Genomic DNA, 16,489 nt, shown 5'->3' with positions numbered 1-16,489 from the left:
TCAGGGAAGGAAACTGTCTTCTTTACCTGATCTGGCCTACATGTGACTCCAGACCCACAGCAATGTGGTTGACTTATAACTGCCCTCTGGGCAATTAGGGATGGGCAATAAATGCTGCTTAGCCAGCGATGCCCTCATCTTGTGAATGAATAATAATTAAAGAAGCTAATTTACCTTGGATCATTTCAAGTATTATGCCTCAAATGTACTACAAAAGCTATCCCCATTTCTTGCGTCATATCTATCCAAAGATGAGTTGTGATGTACTTTATCCATATTTCTAAGAAACTGTCCTATTTTTAATTTTGCAATATTAATAAGTAATCAGAGGTGGAACAGAAGGTAAATATTGCTCAAAAGAAAGACATTTTGCTGCAGCTTTTCATCATGCACTCATCAGGACACCTGCAAGAACGCCAAATGTCAAACAGTCATAACAATTGATACCACAGGAGAAATAGGTGCTGATTGGTTGGCATGTTGGTTGTGGCATTGCCATGGAGAAAGTAATTGTACAGTCCCCAGTCTCCCAATAGAAAATTTGTACAATTGTAGTTTGAAATTTGGCATTTTTGCATTTTGTCCTGAGGAGTGCAAGATGAAAAGATTTTCCAGCGTCTGTCTCTTTTTCTGTCTCTATTCTGCAAGCCCAATATGTATTTGCGTGAGAACCTTTTACAGATTTGGTTGTATAATTTTAAATAATTATCTCTCTATACAGGGAAGCTACAAGAGCAACCATCCAATCAAAACACATGGTGCACTTAATCACAGGCACTTACTGTATGAGCGTTGGGCTCGATGGGGAATGTGGTACAAATACCAACCATTAGATCTTATCAGGTAGGAAGATTATCTTCATGTATGTTGTAGCTTGGCTGTTCACACTTAGCCCTGAAGGTCACAACCATGTCCAAAGAATTCATATTAAGTGTCATCATATTTACATTAATCACAGTATTTGCATACTTGGATTTCACGGTGCCATGTTTGAGGCCTAATATGTTTTGAATTTTTAATTTGCTAAAGAGATTATCAGAAATGCAGATTACTTCAAATTTACTGGAATTTGCTGTACTGCTGAAATAGGAATGTCCACACAGTAAAAATCTGAGTACAATGTTTCATTGGAAAATAGTAATCTTTAAAAAGTAAGTATATAAACAAGACTGCTAAGCACATCTAACATTAAACCTATGCTACCAGGAGAAAATGTAAAGTCTCCAATTAAAAAATGTATTGAATTATCTATTTTTGATTCCTTGCCCATAATCAATATTTTGGCCCAGAAATTGCTTTAGTCCTGTTTTCAAACTGGTACAGAGATGTTCCCTGTACTCAGAGGATGAAGATGGAAGATCATGAGAAAATAATTGTTCTGACTCAAATAAATCATTGCTATGAAGGCTGCTAGTGACTGTCTACTCACCACAACCAGCTTCACTGACCAGGGAATTGAATTTCAGGAGATCAAACTAACAGTGGACCTCCTAATTCCCGAGTGAGAGTCTGAGAAGGCTTGATAGTGCGTGGTAGTAAACATCAGGAACACATTGTTACAATCAAGTGGAGAGGGGTGAACTAGCTCCCTACTTTTTAAACACCAACCCCACTCCCCCTCAATCAGCCACAACAAATATTTTGACTCCTTTTTTTTTAACACCCCTCATTAAAAATGAAGTTCAGGAGAAAATGAGGGTGCAAGTTACCAAGGTTTTCACCATGAAAAGGAAAAGGAATTTTATAATTTTCTAAGCCTGTGAAGAAAAATAATAAAATCATGACATCAAACACCTAATGGGGAGAGTGTCCAATGCAAATAGTACAAAGGTTGCACAATTTAAAAAGCCCTTCTGGTCCTTGAGGAGATGTTGGATTCTTTACTTGAGACTACAGTTGTTTAATGATTAACATGAATCCACAGAATGACTCCTCTTCTGAAAATGTTCTGGCTCTGAAGAACAGTCATGTCAGACTCGAAAGGTTAGCTCTATTCCTCTACACCAATGTTGCCAGACCTGTTGGGTTTCTCCAGCCAGTCCTGCATTCTTTTTCAGCATTGACAGTATTTTGCTTTTAAGTGAAACTATTTTCAATTGCCATAAACTCCAATCTAGTTTAGTTATATCCTTTGGTGAAGGCAATCTGCTGTCCTCACTTGGCCTGGTCGACAGGTGACTCCAGATCTACGATGATAAGGTTGACTCAACTGCCTCTGAAACAACCTTGGAAGTCACACAGTTCAAGGACAATTAAGGACAGGCAGCAAACCATCAGCCTTGTGAATGATGCTAGCCCATGAATGAATGCATCAAAATAAAGTTTGTCTTTACTAATTTTACCAAATTGGTGGTAATTTTACCAAAATGGTATCTTTTTCTATAAAATTGTCCATTTAATTGCCCTATTCAAATGAATACTTTCGTGGTATAAAAGTAAAACAAATAATGACACGAATCCCTTTCAGATCAAAACACGAAGCAAAGCTATATTTACAGAACATTAATATATTGTTCCTGTGGATGGTATTGGCGTGTCTCAGCTTGTTTAAACATGTTAAATTACAGAGTGCATTACTCAACTGTTCAAAGTCTCAATGACGCTAATGTTCAAGATTACACATCACTATGAATTTCAGAGCTAGATTTAGATAGATAGATAGATTTAGGTTTTATTGTCACGTGTACTCAAGTAGAGTATAAGAGTACAGTGAAAAGTGTACAACGTCGTCCCACATGGCAACATCTTTGGTACAAAGTACCCAGGTACAAAATCTTTGTTACAGAAGTATAAAAATAAAGAAATAAGTTTAAAAAGTTCAGCACTACGGTCTTCTTAGTATAAAAGTGGAAAAATAAGGAAATAGAGTTAAAATGTCAAACATTACAGTCCTTTCATAAGCCAGGAGCCTGCAGACGCTCTAAGCTGGGCCCTCCCCAAAAGGCCTCACTCTCCCCTGCACTGGGCATTCTTTCCCACACTGGGCGAAGACCAGCCTATGTTCACCAGCCACCCTTGCTGCCAACCGCTGCTGCTCCCGATCTCCATTGGGGCACGCCAGGCCTCACTGCCGCTCGCCACTGACCGTTGCTGTTGCCATCCTTTGCCACTGACCGCAACCACCTCATCGCTGACCTCCATTAGGGCAGAACCTCAGGAGGCTAAAGTTACGAACGTTTCGAAAATGTAATCCGTATTTGTGAAATATCTGGCTGAAGTGGGAGATGTCCTGGATGTCGCGTGAGTTAAATCATCTGATTGAGTGAGAAATTTGTTGCAGCTAAAGTTGCTGGAATTGCAAGCTGACAATGTGAGCTCGGGGCAACTGACTTGATATTGACACAGGGAAATAGCAGAACCAACAACCCACCCTCTTAACCTACAACATTTGAGGATTGAGAAAGAAATAAAATGAATGAGGAAGCGGTAGAGGCTGGTACAATTACAATATTTAAAAGGCATCTGGATGGGTAAATGAATAGGAAGGTTTAGAGGGATATGGGCCAAATGGTGGCAAATGGGATTAGATTAATTTAGGATATCTGATCAACATGAACAAGTTGAACTGAAGGGGTCTGTTTTCGTGCTCTGCAGCTCTATGAATAGAAGCGTCAAAGTGGCACAAAGGAAAGAAGTTGAAAGGAAGATTGGTTTAAAGGAAAAGGAGATAATTGCAACTCTGAAGAGAACCTTACTCAAATACTAAATTGATAATTTGGTTTGCTTTATCACTGGTACCTGGAACAGAAAATCCTTTCACCAGGTTTCTTCAGTAAACCTAATTTCTTAGGAATGAATGTATGCATTAAACAAGTGGCAAACTGGTATCAACTAAGCCAAGGTTGTTTTGATTTCAGATCCACAGTACTTTGGCTGTATTTGAGTACATAAACGATAAGTTCAGAATAATAATCAGTGTATATAAAGTGAGATAGTGAAGTATGATTATATATTCAGTTAAAATGCAGTCTTGAGTAAAAGAAGCCATTAGGGAGGGAGCTCCAGGATTTTGATCCAGGGGCAATGAAGGAATGGTGATATATTTCCAATTCAGGAAATTTGCAGTTGGTGGTGTTCCCATATATTTGCTGCCCATATCCTTCTGGATGGTAATGGCTGTAGCTTTGAAGATGCTATCCAGGGAGCCTTGGTGGATATCTGCAGTGCATCTTGCAGATGGTACATACCATTGTTAGTGAGCATCAGTGGTGGATTGATTGAATATTTGTGGATGTGATGGCAGTCACGCGGGCTGTATTGTCTTGGATGGAGTGAAGTCTTTTGATTGTTGTTGGAGCTGGACTCATCCAGGCAAGTGAAGAGAATTTTATCTGTGCCTTCTAGGTAGTGAATATGCTTTGGGGAATCATGAGGTGAATTACTTGGTTCAAGCTCGTAGCTTCTGAATTGCTCTTGTAGCCACAGTACTGATGACTAGCCCAGTTCAGTCTCTGATTAATTGTGACACCATGGAATGTAAAGGGGCCATGGTTAGATTCCCTCTTGCTGGAAATGGCCATTGCCTGGCACTTGGGTTGGTGTGAACGTTACTTGCCACTTGTCAGCCCAAATCTGGATATTATCCAGGTCTTGCTGCATTGGGTATGAACTGCTTCAGTTTCAGAGGAGTTGCAAATGGTGCTGAACATTGTGCAATTATTAGCAAACATCCCTACTTCTGACTTTATGACGGAGGGAAGGTTGTTGATCAACCTGCTGAAAATGGTTTAGCCAAGGACAGTACCCTGAGGAGCTCCTGCAGAGAATTCCTGGAGGAATCACTTTCACCTCACCTCTGGAGTTCATCTCTTTTATTCGTGCTTGCACCAAGGCTGTAATGAGGTCAGGATCTGAGTCGCCCTGGTGGAACCCAAACTGGGCGTCACTAAGCATGTTATCGTTGAGCAAATGCTGCTTAATAACACAGTTGGTGACACCTTCCATCACTTTACTGATGATTGCAAATAAGAGGTCGGGTATTAATTGGCCAATTGGATTTGATCTGCTTTATGTACACAAGATATGGCTGGGTGATTTTCTAAATTAGATACAAAATAAGATCAGAATTAGGCCAATTGATCCCTTGAGCTTGCTTTGCCATTCAATGAGATAATGGCTCCTCTATTTGTATTTTGAATTCCACAGTCCAATCTATCTGATTACCTTTGATTCCTTTGTAAAACAACAATCTATCTACATTGGCTTATAAGAGAAAAAGTGATACCTCTTCAACTACTATTATCAAGTAGATGTCAGTATGGTAGTTCTACAAAAGTAGCTTAGCTGTTTATTTCCACTGTAAATGCCTCCACAGTGATATTGCTAATCAACCTGTTCAGAGATGTTATTACACACCTTTTGTGGATGGGACTTGAATCCAGGCCTCCTGACCTCGAAGTAGGGACACTGGTGACTTCCGTGTACTGAACATGCTGTGATTCCCCTCACTAAGTACATGGATTCCTGAAGCAAATGAGAGACATAAATAAGTCAGTAATTTTTGGAGATTCATCATTTGCCGGAGTTCTTTTAACATCCTAAATTTACTGGCAAATGTGCTCATTATTGACGTCAACATTGTTAATAGTGCCATTATTTCTCCAGTCAGAGTGGGCTAGCTGAGTTGGCTGGACATCTGGTTTGTGACTCAGTGTAATCCCAACGACGCGTGTTATAAAGTCATAAAGCCATACAGCATGGAAGCAGACCCTTCGGCCCAACTAGTCCACGCCGATCATGTTCCCAAAGTAAACAGGTCCCTCTTCCCTGTTACTGATATACCCCTGCCTTACCTTTTTATTCCTAGTCTCATGGCATACCAGCTGAGGTTACCATGAAGGTCTTTCCTTCTCAACCTTACCCTTCATGCGGTGACCCTCAGGTTAAACTCCCTGCCGGTCATCTCTCTCTCATCTAATGAGACAGCAGCCCTCTGTGACTATGCCAGCTTCTACTAAGCTCTGGTCCAATGTATATTTGCAGCACATCAACTTCTGAAAAATAACAGTGAGGAACGAGGCAAGCAATACAAATTGAGCAGATGGGAGGTGTTGTTATCTTAGATTGCAATTTGTGAAAGTTGTCCACGCTTGTATTTGTAGACAATGAAATCAAATTTCCACAGTGCATCTTGGGCACTTTTTAAGGTGTGCAATTCTTCTAGCTCAGTTACATATTAATGTCTGCTTGCTTGTAGCATTTAGCAATAAATCCTGTTCCAGGAGACACAGCTCTGCACAATGTTGTGCCATGCTAATAATTTTATATCATTCATTGCAGGCGATACTTTGGTGAGAAGATTGGCTTGTATTTTGCATGGTTGGGATGGTATACTGGAATGCTTATTCCTGCTGCCCTGGTCGGCTTGTTGGTATTTCTTTACGGATTATTTACAGCTGAGTCCAGCCAAGTCAGGTAGGAAACTTCTGCAATTCTTAAGTAAGTAACAAAACAGTAGACTACTTTCTTATTGCTTTATTAACAACTGAACTCTAAACAGCAGTCAGTGTTTTTGAGCATGGCATTTAGGAACTTCCAGGATATTGTTTCGGTCTATCCTTTTATCAGGAGTTGATCCTGATTATGGTAATCTCTCTGGTATTTGAAATGCCCTGGGGAATGTTGGGGTTGTTTCTTTCATGAATCTGACGATTGCATGAAGACTATTAGCCAGGAGAACCTGATGCATTACTGTTGCAAAATGAATGTGCATTTGTTAAAACTAGCAGCCAGGACCACTCATAAATACTATATAGTATCTTGTCGCATAAGATGATTCTGTCTTTTTTGATTAGGTCAGCCTTGAACTAGCTTCAATAAAGTATCTGATCCATTATTCCCTCCAGTAGACTCCCCGTTATCTGGATCCCAAGCATCTGGAATTCCCCTTTTGAATCCCAGATGCCATTTGCAATTTTGGATGTTTGGGATTCAGATTATGGTAGCTTTACTGTGCCATTTATTTCACCATCTCTCGGATCTTTGACCTTAGGAAACTCCGTTTAAATCCACTTGCATTATTTGTTACAATTACCTTCCCTATTAGCGTGTTCTACAAATCTATTGCCCTTTGTGAAAAACTCTTATTAGGTACAGAAGCAGGCCATTCAGCCCATCGAGCCTGCCCATGATCGTGGCTGGTCAACACTGCAATGCCTTTTACCCACCCTATCCTCATAACCCTGTACACTACTGGCAAACATAAATCTGTCAATTTCTACCTTTAACATTCTCAAACAATGAGCTTCAACAGCCCTCTGAGTAGAGAATTCCAAAGGTTCACAACCTTCTGAAAGAAGCATTCTTCTCAATGCCCCTCCTCTTCGTCATCACATAATGTTAAGCTGCATTCTTGAGTCCAGTCTCCAGCACTTGAGATGTCTATATTTAAAATAGACAGTCACTTGTGTTTGCAAATGACTAAGCATCTAATACTAGGGGGCATGCATTTAAGGTGAGAGGGGTAAAGTTTAAAGGAGATGTGAGGGTCAAGTTTTTTGCACACAAAGTGGTAGGAGTCTGGAATGAGCTGCCAGGGAGATGGTGGGTCAGATACAATAGGGACGTCTAAGGGAATTTTAGATAAGTACGTGAATATGAAAGGAATGGAGGGACCAAGGGCTGGCAGAAGGGATTAGTTTAATTTGGCATCATTTTCAGCATAACATTGTGAGCCGAAGGGCCCGTTCCTTTGCTGTATAGTTCTAAGTTCTATTTTCTCTTTACATTCATGCCACTTCCAAAGTTCCCCATCATAGTTTTGCTGTCCATTCATTTTGCGGAGAAGGATTTTAAGGTCAGTGCCAATGGTTGATGCGTCACTTCAAGTGAGACATACCTTATGACAGATTGTTTTAAAGAGTCATGGAGTCAAACAGCATGGAAATAGACCCTTCGCTCCAAGTAATTACGTTGATAGTAATCCCAAGCTGAACTTGTCCCACCTGTCTGTATTTGGCCTATATCCTTCTAAACCTTTCCTATTCATGTGCTTATCCAAATGTCTTTGACACAATATAACTGTACCTGTACCTGATTGGGAGTGAAGACGAAGGTGATAGGAGTTAAGGGAGTGGGAATGAGGGTTGGGAGTGAGGGTAAGGGGGAAGTGAGGGTGAGGGATACTGAAGGTAAGTGAGGAGTGAGTGAGGGTGAGGACACACACACACACACGCACACCCTTTGCTTGGGAAAATGAGGAAAATCAAGGTTGAAATGTAACCCATTTTCAACCCCAGTTTCAATCTGAATTCTGCCAAGTCCAACTGAGAAAATGTGTCACCAGAGGAGTATGCAGAGTCAGTGTTAATTAAACCCAACTCCTTGGCCCCAGTCCACTCTTCATTCCTTAGTAACTAGGTCCTGAGCCTAGTTGACTCTTTCCAGCTCTGTAAAATGAAACAGAAAAGAAAGATTTATTAGTAATCTCTGCTGCTATTATGAATTCTTTGATTTTCAGAATTATTGCTTTTGTTTTGTTAAGTAACTTGTTTACATGTTTTCTTCATACATTAATTATTTTTTTAAAATTTGGAAATTCATGTTAATGTCATTCCAAACGAAATCTTAAGCAGTTGGGTTTCTTTATGAGGTGGGATGAGTAATCTGATTTCCTTTAGGATGACTTATTAATTTTGTTCCTGTAGCGATGAGAAGTGTTAAAAAAATAACTCTGCAAGATTGGTAACAATTGTGGAGAGAGAAAGAGACCTCAGTGACCCTTCATCAGAACTGATATGTATTATGGACCTATAGCATTCAATCCATCTCCCTCTCTCCACAGACACTACTTGGCTGGCTGTGCATTTCCAGCATTTTCTGTTCAAGTATCAGAATTCCTGTATCTGCAGTGTCTTGTTCTTTTTCTATTTGATTTATTATTGTCACATGTACCTAGGTACAGTGACAAGTTTTGGTTTGCTTGCGGTACAGGCAGATCTTACCATACAAAATGCATCAGGGTAATAGAACAGAGCGAGAAATACAATGATACGGCTGAAGAGAAGGTGCACAAAGAGTGAGATCAACATTAAATTTAAAATTTGAGAGGTTCTTTCAGAAGTCTAATAACAGCAGGGAAGGAGGTGTTGTTGAATCTGTTGGTATGAGTGTTTAAGTTTTTGTAATTTCTGCCCAACTGAAGTAGACATTTGTAGTTGTTAGTTTCAATTTAAAATGAGAACATGTCTATCATTCAGTGCTAAATGTAATATTTCTGTTAACAGAGTCCAGTTGCATAGACTGAAGTTGCAAATTATTGCACAGTGATGCTAATATTCAAGAAGATTTTGTCATTTTTAAGCTTGTTCCAGTAATATATGTTATTGTTCAATATAGTTTCATTTGTCAATAAGATTATTGACTCTGTGCTTGTGAGGTTCAAGTCCTTGGATGTTGCTGTATGGGTGTTGTACAAAGCTACTAACAAAGGAGCACAGCTGGTTACATAATGTGAGTGACTATGTTGTGTGTCATTGTCTGACATGTATCGTACTGAAAGCTTTTGATTTTTAAGAATAGAGAGAAGGGGCACAAAAGCCAAGATTTTGTTTTGAAACCTATGCAATGCTATTTAACCCCACGGTGACAATGGTTCCCAATTTTCGATACCCGAAGCATATAAAGCAGAAAGGGGAGGGATGGGTGTCAGGAACATTAAGGGGTGCCGAAACATAAAGCATAATGGCGCATGACTTCTCTCCCTAGCATTGGCTGGAAAACAAAAGTATGAAGATCATGGACCAAAGACCCAAATTAAGGACTGTTTCAAACTTGACAAGAGGACCAAAGTCATAGCGAATAGGTTATGGATTGTGTTTATGCAGTGGAATTATTGATAGTCTGGATTAATCCAGAGAACCAGGTCACGTTCTGGGGTCATGGACTCAAATCCCACTGTGGCAGATGGTGGAACTTGAATTCAATGAAAAAAAATCTGGAATCAAGAGTCTGACAATGCCCATGAAACTGTTGCCAATTATCAGAAAAAATCCCAACTGGTTTAGTAATGTCATTTTGGGAAGAAAAATGAAGTCTGAAAGCTCGTCTCAATAATCATGGCCACTCTGACTGCCATCAATTGTTGTAACATTCATTTGGTTCAATAATGCCGTTTCGGGAAGAAAACTGCTGTCCTTACCTGGTCTGGCCTAAATATGACTGCAGACCCACAGCAATGTGGTTTACTCTTTACTGCCCTCTGGACAATTAGGGATGGGCAATAAATACTGATCTGGTCAGTGACGCTCATATCCCATGGATGAATTTTTTTTAAAAATTGGGTAAAGTGTGCAGTCTCAAGTGCTTTTTTTTCCTTTATTCATTCATGGGACAAGGGTGTCGCTAACTAGGCAGCATTTATTGCCCATCCCTAATTGCCCAGAGGGTAGTTAAGAGTCAACAACATTGCTGTGGGTCTGGAGCCACAAATAGGCCAGACCAGGTAAGGATGGCAGTTTCCTTCCCTAAAGGACATTAGTGAACCAGATGGGTTTTTCCCAACAATCGACAATGGGTTCATGGTCATCATTCGATTTGTAATTCCAGATATTTATTGAATTCAAATTCCACCATCTGCCTTGGCGGGATTTGAACACTGGTCCACAGAACATTATCTGGGTCTCAGGATTAACAGTCGAGCGATAATACAACGAGGCCATTGCCTGGAAGAAGTTGGACGTATAGGAATAGAAATTAAGTAAAAGATTAGATTTACTTAGAGTAAGTGACAGAAAGGTATTGCTGAAACTGAAAAGAAGGGCATACAAAACATTTGTGGGACCGGTCCTGTTATACAGTGCAGACATCTGGACAACATTCAGTAGAAAGGTAGATATTTTTAATCGGCCGGTTCAGAGATGTTATGACATATCTCTGGAGCAGTTAGGTTTTTTCCCAGTCTTTCTGCTTCAAAAATAGACATTGCCAAGTATAGACAAACAACAATGATACAAACGAGACGCAACTGCTGAGCTGGTTGTGTGGAGTAATGAGAAAGGACAAGATCAAGAACCAGAACATCGAGGGCTCAGCAAAAGTTATGGGAGCATCAAAGAAAGCAGCTGAGAATGGTATTGTCGTATGTTACAGAGAAAGAGATGGTGAGGTGAGTCATACTGAAGGGACTGCCAGAAAGGAGAAAAGGAATGCCTAAGACCAAATGAAAAGATGCAGTGTCGATAATTTTAAACGCAGTGGGATGGGAATGAGTAATGAGTAATGTACAGGATCACATAGAGAAAGATTATCAGCCAGCATAGTGGAGTTACATGGGAAAGAATACATATAGCTCTTGGATGGGGAATGCACCGGACATCTAAGATTCCACTTGAATGAATGCACCTCCTACAAATATTGAGACTATATTTGACTTCTTCACAACATTTGGAGAAATGTTAACACTCCTTCTGAATCTTGAAGATTAAATTAGCTTATTTTAAAGCCCCAGTTTATTCCCAAAGCATATGAAGTTCATTAATCTTTAAGAATTTAAATGTAAATATCAGAACTGATTATGCTGGTCAGTACCAGACCCATTCATTAGCATAGCAATATTCTCCTTATGTCAGATGACCAAAACTGGATTCCAAACTTGAGATCATACCTTAACACTGCATTATACATCAACAATGCAACATCTTTTGAATTGCTGTTTTGCAATTAAAAACTTATAACCAAATTGCCTTAATACATTTAACAAGTCTGATACCAATAAGTGAATAGAGGCATTTCAGAAGGCTGAAATTTCTTCCGGAATCATTTTCCATATTAAAAAAAAATGTATGATTTATTGCAGTCATATTCATTATTTGATCATTATTGATCTTTCACCTTTTATTCCAGTTCTCTTGAGGTCCGTATCCTTCTGACATTGAGTCGCTTTATACTCGATTTGTTCTCTGTTTCATCAATGCCAATGGGTTAATTTACAGGTGACTCATAAACAGCCACACAGCTATCATACTCTTAAATTGCTACAGCAATTTTACCAGTCCTGCGCTACAATGATTGATGACTGCTGTTCAGGTTTCGTGGGAATTATCGCCAAATCCTAACTCCTCTTTCCCAGTGTGATAGATAATATCATTTTCTTTCCGGCATCATTGTGCCTGATGGGGGTTGACTGTTAGTTCAGGGCACAGCTCTCAGGTCCCAGACCAACTTCCCTTGACTGGCACAGGAAACATATCCATGAGTTTCCAAGGTGGCTTTGTTTCCAAAATTGGTTTGGTTCTCACTCTGGCCAGCCCCCGCTAGGCCATCTGCTGGCAAGCTTGGTACCATGGGGCAAGAATGTAGAGATATTGGAAAGGTCACAGTGTAGTGATACAATCAGTGGACAAAGTCCACTTTTTGACATAGTCACACATAAAAGGCAAATGGGTAAAATTAAAGTACATGGGATTGGAGGTAGTGTATTGAGATGGATAAAAAGTTGGTCCTTGGACAGGAAACAAGAAGTTGGAATAAATGGGTCGTTTTCTGACTGTCAGGCAGTTGGGGATAGGCAACAAATGCTGGCCTTACCAGCGACACCCATATCCCATGAAAGAATAAAGAGAAACAAGGTGCAGATTCTTAAAAGTTCAAGAAAGGGGTGACTTCCCTCATAATATGCAGGCATCCCAATTGTAGGTGAGATTTGGTGCCCTGCATATGAATGACAGCAATGTTGTGTCATTGCTGCTCTGATAAAGCACAGGTGATGAATCTATAACACCTCAGATCTTCCAAACAACTCTATAAACACAGTTCGTTAATTAGGTCACATTTCTCCCACGATGGTGTCACATAATGGTTATGAGCCTCTCTTCCCTTCCTAGTTGATGTTATTAATGGCTCTCTCCCACCAGGAACTGCCCCCTCACCTTAATTTTTTTTTTGCTATCGCCCCTCTCCTCAAAATCCCTTTGGGCGTTCCATCCTTACCATTTGCAAATCACCACCATATTTGCAACCTCCTATTACTATCCTAAGTCTTTGCTGCCACTGATTTAATATGTGCCCATCTTTCTCAGAAACCAGTACTTGAATCCTGGCACTCAGGTTCCTGTTTGAGCCACAGTGCTGAAGCCTTTCTTATTATAGCCACAGTTGACAGGAGCAATGGTTAATGATCCCTCTTTGTTCTTATTAATCTTATTAATGGCTGCACCATTCTGCTGTTTCAACTGTTGCCCAACTTGGGGGGAATGTGCCCATTGTTCTATTCTTATTTTGTTAAGTCGCAGCTGGGGAGCCCCTGTAAAGATATTTCCTTCCACTGCGACAACATCACCTCTGGTATCTCCCTTGACCCCCTTTCTATGTCTCACCTATATGTTGTTTCATGGCAACATCAGCGTCAAGCATTGTGTTAGTTTCCACACATACTTTGATAATGCTAAGCTTTAGTTCATCGCCTTTCTTGAAACCCCCATCCTTTAAACGATCTGATTGTTCATCCAACATCCTGTACTGGATAAATAGAAATTTACTCCAACCAAATATTGGGAATATCAAAACCATTATCTATAGTTTCATTGAACTTCATTCCTGACTCTATCCCTCTCCTTGATGACTGTTTGAGGTTGTCACATTCATGGTGTCACAAGTAGCCCTGAGGTGAACTTCTTACCATATATCAATGTCATCACTAAGATCATACATTTCTACGTCTTTGACATTGCCTCTATGCCCTTAGCTCATCTGATGCTTGGTTCCACCCCACCACCCCACTCCCACCCCACCTAAGGTCTTCCTTTACCTCAAAATTTCACTACCCCAGTGTGCTACTGGCTGGTGTCTCAGTCTTCCCTCTACAAACTTGAGGTCATATCACTCTCTACCACCTATAATAAATGTGCACCAAGTCCTGTTCACCTCACACTTTTCATTAATCTGTATTGGCTCCCAGTTAGGAATAGCCTCGATTTTTAAAATTCCCATCCTAAGTTATGAAATCACTTCATGACCCCCATCCTTCCCCTGTGCTGTCATCTCCAATCTACATTCCTTTTATTCTGGTCCAGTGACCATCCCCAGGTTTGCTCATTCCACTGTCAATCACAGTGCTTTTCGCTGCCTGGAGTCTAACCTTCCCTATACCCCTCCATTTCTCTAGCTCTTTGCTCCTTGAAGAACTGTTTTGACTAAACTGTTGGCCATCAGCACTAACATTTCTTTGTGCCAGAATGTGTTTGCTCCCATTCCTGCAAAACATCTCATGAGGATTTATTATAAGCACAAGTTGGTCTTGTTGTCAGTGAGAGAGCTTTCAACCATATCCTGCTGCAGGAGTATCTGCCTCTGATCAATCTCTCTCAACCTCTAGATCTCTCCAGGCAAGAGAAATTTCTATCGGAATGCACAACTGCTAGAGAGAGGATGTTAACAATCCAAGGAGAGCTTTGATTGAATGTTGTTTGAGAAAGAAACAGAATTTAAAAGCTGAATTAAACTGCAATACAGGCACAAAAGTACACGAGCGTTTCAGCTTGGTTAATCCAAACTGAGCAAAGAAACAATATCTGAAAAGACTGAAGCTGTTAAATTGTACAACATAGTGTATAGAAACCCCAGGAGGGTCTTCTTTCCAAATGCCCTCTCTGTTTTCAAAGGTGCATTAGAATTAGAAGTAGAATTAGCTTCATTGTCTCTTGTGTTCAATTGAATACAGTGAAAAGTTTATAGGTCTCCACTTACAACTCCAGCTTAGGTACAAAGGTACCTAGGTACAGTTACAAGATCTTTGAAAAACCGAGAGATAAAAAGGCCAGCATTGCAGAAATAAAAGTTCACAAGAATGCTCTTCCAACTTCGGCCATCCTCGCACTTAACCTCCAGCCTGCCCTGGGCCTTGCCTGCAGACTCTGCTGGGCTTCACCTTGAGGTTCATGAGACTGCAAGATCACCCTCTGGCATCATCTCGAGAACTGTGTAGAGCAATGATGCTACCGTACAGGTGCGACCTGAGCAGAATGCAGGCCATGAGTGTAAAATTCCTCATGTGGAACAATGGCAGAATTATGCACCACAGGCAGTAACTGGATAAGAAATCCTCGAGTGTTCGCAGAAGTATGTACCTGTGGATCACCTCTGCTCCTGCATTTTGTTTGGCAAATACTGGTGTGGCAGATCCACAGCAGCAGGATTTTAATTCTGAGAGCATGTTCTGTTAAGTTAGTGAAATTATCTATCTTGACAAAATAATGTTTTGCTCCACGCAGTGTTCAATGTGGCTCTCACATTTCAAATATGCTCTCCCACATACCTTGCCTTCTTTCTAAGTTCTCACTTCGTTAAAATCGAGATTACTTTTTTACTCTGTGTTTGTAATCTTAACATCATTCTGGTTGGCACGGTGGCTCAGTAGTTAGCACTGCTGCTTCACAGCATCAGGAACCCAGGTTCAATTCCACCCTCAGGCGACTGTCTGTGTGGAGATTGCACATTCTCCCTGTGTCTGCGTGGGTTTCCTCCCACAGTCTAAAGATGTGCAGGCTAGGTGGATTGGCCATGCTAAATTGCCCATAGTATCCAGGGATGTGTCGATTAGGTGGGTTATAGGGAGATGGGTCTGGGTGGGATGCTCTGAGGGTTGGTGTGGACTTGTTGGGCCGAAGAACCTGTTTCACACTGTAGGAATTCAATGATTCTAAAATCATGGATTTCTGGTCTGTTCCAGTCTTTCCTTGATCCAAGAATCTTCAAACATTTTAGATCCAGGTCTACTCAGCGAATGTCTCTTCTCAGATTTACCACATTTTGTGTAATCTTGTTGGTTTTGATACATGCTGTCTGGTATTATGGGCTTTAGACACTTAATCCCTTCAGCTAAGTGAGGCCTTGACAAGTATAGAAATTTGAGGCTGACAACTGAGGTACTCCCCTCACTCCATCATGGAGTTCTGAGCAAACACGGCTTCCTGGTGCCAAGTATTTTCAAATGTTTTTTTTTCATTCATGGGATTTATTGCCCATCCCCAATTGCCCAGAGGTTACTTCAAAGTCAACCACATTTTTGTGGGTTGAGAGTCACATGTAGGTCAGACCACATAATGTCCTAAAGGACGTTAGTGAACCAGATAGGTGATTCCCAGCAAGTGGCAATGGATTCATGATCATCATTCGACTCTTAATTCCAGATCTTTGTTGTTTTTTTTCCATTGCATTTGAGCCCTGCTGTGGCAGGATTTGAACCCAGGTCCCCAGAACCTTACCTAGGTCTCTGGATTAACAGTCCAGCAATAATACCGTTAGGCGCTCATATATGTTAAATTGTAATCTGATAGTCATATGATTGCCTATTCTGTATTGATACACGCTAGCAGTTTCCTCACTAACATAAACATTGCTGTATAAACCAAGTCTTTATGTTTCTGAGATAGTAGGAACTGCAGATGCTGGAAAATCTGAGATAACTAGGTGTAGAGCTGGATGAACACAGCAGGCCAAGCAGCATCATAGAAGCAGGAAGGCTGACGTTTCGGGCCTAGACCCTTCATCAGAA

The 16,489-nt window shown here is 40.6% G+C and overlaps 1 protein-coding gene across 1 annotated transcript in view; it reads left to right on the top strand.

The window, feature by feature from the left end:
- LOC109935611 (anoctamin-3-like) overlaps nucleotides 1-6,810 on the top strand; it is a 197,521-nt gene extending 190,711 nt beyond the window's left edge. The window contains exons 9-11 of the mRNA XM_048606894.1: nucleotides 722-843; nucleotides 6,280-6,414; nucleotides 6,795-6,810. Of these exons, the coding sequence (XP_048462851.1) occupies nucleotides 722-843; nucleotides 6,280-6,414; nucleotides 6,795-6,810 (273 nt within the window). The remainder of the gene's footprint in view (nucleotides 1-721; nucleotides 844-6,279; nucleotides 6,415-6,794) is intronic.
- Nucleotides 6,811-16,489: the final 9,679 nt, after the last annotated feature.

The sequence above is a fragment of the Rhincodon typus genome, chromosome 17 (genome assembly GCF_021869965.1).
Source record: "Rhincodon typus isolate 14 chromosome 17, sRhiTyp1.1, whole genome shotgun sequence".
Taxonomy (NCBI): Eukaryota; Metazoa; Chordata; class Chondrichthyes; order Orectolobiformes; family Rhincodontidae; genus Rhincodon; species Rhincodon typus.
This window is presented reverse-complemented; position numbering and strand designations above follow the sequence as displayed.